Here is a 4306-nt window from a genome sequence, read left to right as displayed (position 1 = left end):
CTAGATTATGGTTCCTAACTAACCGGATGTTAATCGGTAGTCAATTTCCTAACTAATTTGATTTAAAGGGCTTTATGTCATCTTCAAGGGCAATTCAAAATCTCCTGAGCAATTTTTTTCGAATAGTTCTATCCATACATTAGCTCGCAACAAGCAAATAAATCCATAATCACACAATCATTCATTTCTTCCTTAGAAGGACGAAAATAGGGAAGTTAACAAGTATCAGTGGTTACAAGTTCCTGGAAAACGTCTAAAAGGTAACACGGTGTAAATACCGACCAACTTCTTTATATTTTGTAACAATAAACTACACATACCACACACATGGAAACCATAGAATTACGGTCGCTAGGATGGTAACATCTGACCAAATCTATTACACAAACACAAGGGAAAAAAACTAAAAAACTTGCGACACGTTAACTGTTTCCAAAAATTCAACTGCTGAAAAACTGTTCCAAGGATGAAGAACTGAAGACATTCGAAGCAATTCGATCAGTTTTGGTAGTTGAGATGTGAAGCTCATACTTGATAAACCTCTGTGATCATAATATCATATAACAAGAAGATGGTTTATATATAAGAAATACATTAGCAATGCTAGAACGCAGTTCAAACGTAGGACATAACATTAACAAATTTTTACGGAGTAGTTGACATAATAATGGTGACTTACCGCCAACTGAGTAGAAATTTCTAGACTAGAGTCTATGTGCCAATCGGGCTCCAGCTGCCGAACAAAAGATGTTCGTCCAATCTCCGTGCTACAAAAAAGTACCTGCAGTTGTATATTCATTAAAAAAAATATAACATCTTGATAACAATAATAATATATGCAATATTAAGCATAACTATTTTTTATTTCCTATTATAATTCTATCATTTTCATGTTATGACCCCAGTACACACCATTTCCTTGACCTTTTTGCTATCAACAAGACAACTACCAAATGATCATAATAAGAGGGGTATTATAATAATGGTATTATTAATTATTATAAAAAGATTGTAACAGTTATATATGGCTGTTACCTTGTCTTTGACCAAGCCACCGGATGTGAAGATCCCAGCATTTTCCAACGCCATTAAAACCTTTTTCTACAAACAGAAAATACTGATGCTTAGCCAACAATAACACACAAGAAAAACAAGTCACATACTCACAGACTCACAGTCATAACAAAGATACAACTACGAAGACGGATAGTAAATAACGGAAAGACGACAAGCTCATACATACTTCACTTTCATCATCGAGGACTGTTTCCATGAGATAAAGATCGCAGAACTTTGTGATCTCTAGCAGAACTTCCAAAACTGAGGATCTCACGGTTGCTTGGTTCTGCTAAACATAAATACTCAAGTGTCATTTTTCCCATTCCAAATGTTAATATATCTATTGATAAAACAAGAGGTGGTGAGATGGGTGCGTTGCATGAGTAAGGTGATGGGTCAAAATATGCTTGGACCAAATAGATCAGGTTGGGTTGCCACAACACCAATTTATACATTAAAAAAGATATATCAATGGCAAATGTATTGGTCATAATCAGATGTTTGTGGCACTGCAGCACAGTTTAGGTTACTTGCAGACCATTTGATCCTTTTAGAGATATAGAACCCAACTTGAACATTTTACAAGTAAAAAGGTATAAACTTTCCGTCCCTAGATAAAAACCACATACATAGTACCTGAAGTTCCTCTGGAGTACTTTCTTCAAGTATAACACCAAGCAAGCGGCATGTAACCTTCACCGATATCAAGTAACCGTTATATGGTTGGGATAATCATAATATACCAGTTAATCTCAAGTTTTATATATTTTCTTAACGAAATTTCTAGTTAAATTTGGTTTGTAAGTGTTTAACATCTAGTGAATCAACATTTATATGATAGAAGCCTTTTGGTAGACATTTCTACAACAAATACAAAAACAACAATACACACCCCATCGGAGCTGGGTACAGAGTGGTAGGATGTAGTCAATCTTAACCATGCAAGTGTGTGTGCACGTATCTATGTACAAATATATGTATGTGTGTAAAAATATGAATATATAAAATATATGATATATGATTATATAGATAACGCATATAAAAATACTGTATGTGAGTATATAAGTATCATTGCTAAACTACCTAATGTAGAATATCAACCGAATAAATCAAGTATCATTATTTTTACTCTCTTAAAGTAATACACAACATTCTCGTCATATAAGTGAAAATAGGATGTTCAAATTGATTCGTGAAGCAATGAAAGTGAGTCCCGTGAGGAATCATACTGGATTCATTCTACAACTACTGTAGTCTTATCGAGGAAAAAGCTAAAACCATGTTATAATCTTATATCTTATTATAGGTTTTATAATAGATAATAGATAATGGATAGATGTATCCATTCTACAATTAGAACAAGACTTCGAAAAACATACCTTCCTTCCATCACTCAATCGTTGTCTCACTATTTGTCCTAATGTAGGCTGCAGAAACAATAAAACCGCAAGTCATAAACAACACTGTGAGGCGAACATTTTCAAAATTTGTAAACATCAAATTTCCTTATACCTTAACAGGCTGAAAGAACTCATCAATAACGGTTTGTGCTCTTGAATCTATAATGTCAGAAGGAAGCACATTTGCATCAAGATGACCAGTGACTCCTGAACTGCTCGATCCATGAGGTTGACGTTTAGGTTGTCTTCGTCGAGGTGCACTGGGTGTCCTGAACAGTCTCCACGTGAAAATAACCGCAACAGCAAATCCCGCTATAGCCCAAACAGACCGTAAATCCTGCAATCGGATTTCAGGATATGAGAAATACAAAGAGTGTGCGTCATTTATCCGTTGATGTATACCTAATCTATACAAGCAACAACTTTTAACCGCCTCCCAACAGCAATGTTTGTAAGCTTATATGGTATTAACTGTAATCATTCTTGATGCAATTAAGCTATGCAGTCTTTTACAAAGTATCTTTAGAATCATTCTAAGGAATTATAGTAGATAATTCAATATACTGCAATGTCAACATGCTTGAATTAAACACACAGATGTGAGATGACTACTGCTATATAGTGAACTGTGAACATAGTTCAACCTTTTCAATTGAAATTTTCCAACTTTGCAGACATTAAAATTATAGGGTTTTAAGTAATCAAAAGATGACAAATCATCCTGGAATGACAATAATAAATATTTTTTTTTTAAAAGAGCATTTCATCCAAAAGTTGGAAGGCAAACAATATTTGAACATAAAAACACCAAAATTGGCACCTGGGTATTTAAAATCTTGGAGACTTTGTTTGATAGATAAGCCCCAATTCTCTTGACAATTTGTAATAAATCTTCCTTTGAGTAATTAGCCATACCTATACGTATACACCGACTATATCTATCTTGTTTTGCTCGCACACTTAAAAGAAATAGTGAAACAGGATCTTTAACGAATAGATTGTGATGGATTTGAATTTTGGTTGATGAAGAAAAAAGATTCTTGAATTCGTATGTTTTGTTGATTGTTGATTTTATAAGATGATTTTTAAGATGAAGTAAAAAGGGTATAGATACAGCAACTGGTGAGAAGAAAGTATGGTATCAATCAATCAACGGTCCAAAATTTAAGGTCAAAGTCAACATAAAAATAGTAGTAGAAGTGTTTAATTCACAAAAAAGAAAATGATTATTGGTTTATCATAGTTCATTTATCATTTATTATTTATATTTATATTTATTTATTATATTATTATATTATATATAAAAAATTGTTTAAGTATCTTTTTAAAGGCAAGTATCTCTTTTCTCTTTTTTTATACATTAAAATAGGAGTATATCTCTCCTACTTACAAAATCAGACCCATTTATGACCATAGGATCACTTCAAATATTTAATCTTAGCCATCCATTAGAGGTATTTGATGTGCAAAACGTGTTATATGAATTGTTATATGAAATAGTATGAAAAAATACCGATTAAAGATTGCTACACACTAACGGGCAGTGTACCCGATCGTGTAGTAGTATAGTAAATGGTAAAATCCGTGTATCGTTCCAAAGACAATATCTAAGTCAAATTAGGATTATGAACTAAATTGTGATTAACTAATAAAATTACAATTACAAGATATTTTGGTTTGCCCTTTTACGATGGGCGAATCAAGTGATGAATAAGATTAAAAGACAATATTTTTGGTATTTTAAGTTTATGAAAGTAAAAGATAGTTTTGATATCAAATTAAGGAAATATGCTCATCTAGACTTTTTACCCTTAATGTTGAATGTTATTTAGGATTAAGATCGGATT

The 4306-nt window shown here is 32.6% G+C and overlaps 1 protein-coding gene across 2 annotated transcripts; it reads right to left on the bottom strand.

The window, feature by feature from the left end:
- Window positions 1–254: 254 nt before the first annotated feature.
- On the bottom strand, window positions 255–3555 carry LOC139855664 (peroxisome biogenesis protein 22-like). Of its 2 annotated transcripts, none has more exons than XM_071844913.1 (8): window positions 3280–3555; window positions 2572–2796; window positions 2439–2486; window positions 1696–1752; window positions 1244–1348; window positions 1036–1101; window positions 680–781; window positions 255–542 (listed from the first exon to the last, which is right to left on the bottom strand). In XM_071844913.1, the coding sequence occupies exons 1-8, from the start codon at window positions 3370–3372 to the stop codon at window positions 441–443; spliced, it is 798 nt and encodes a 265-aa protein (XP_071701014.1). In that variant the 5' UTR covers window positions 3373–3555; the 3' UTR covers window positions 255–440. The 2 variants fall into 2 exon arrangements, with proteins under 2 accessions (XP_071701014.1, XP_071701021.1); XM_071844920.1 differs by having other exon boundaries at window positions 1244–1345.
- Between the last annotated feature and the right edge of the window lie 751 nt (window positions 3556–4306).

This window comes from Rutidosis leptorrhynchoides, chromosome 1 (genome assembly GCF_046630445.1).
Source record: "Rutidosis leptorrhynchoides isolate AG116_Rl617_1_P2 chromosome 1, CSIRO_AGI_Rlap_v1, whole genome shotgun sequence".
Taxonomy (NCBI): domain Eukaryota; kingdom Viridiplantae; phylum Streptophyta; class Magnoliopsida; order Asterales; family Asteraceae; genus Rutidosis; species Rutidosis leptorrhynchoides.
This window is presented reverse-complemented; position numbering and strand designations above follow the sequence as displayed.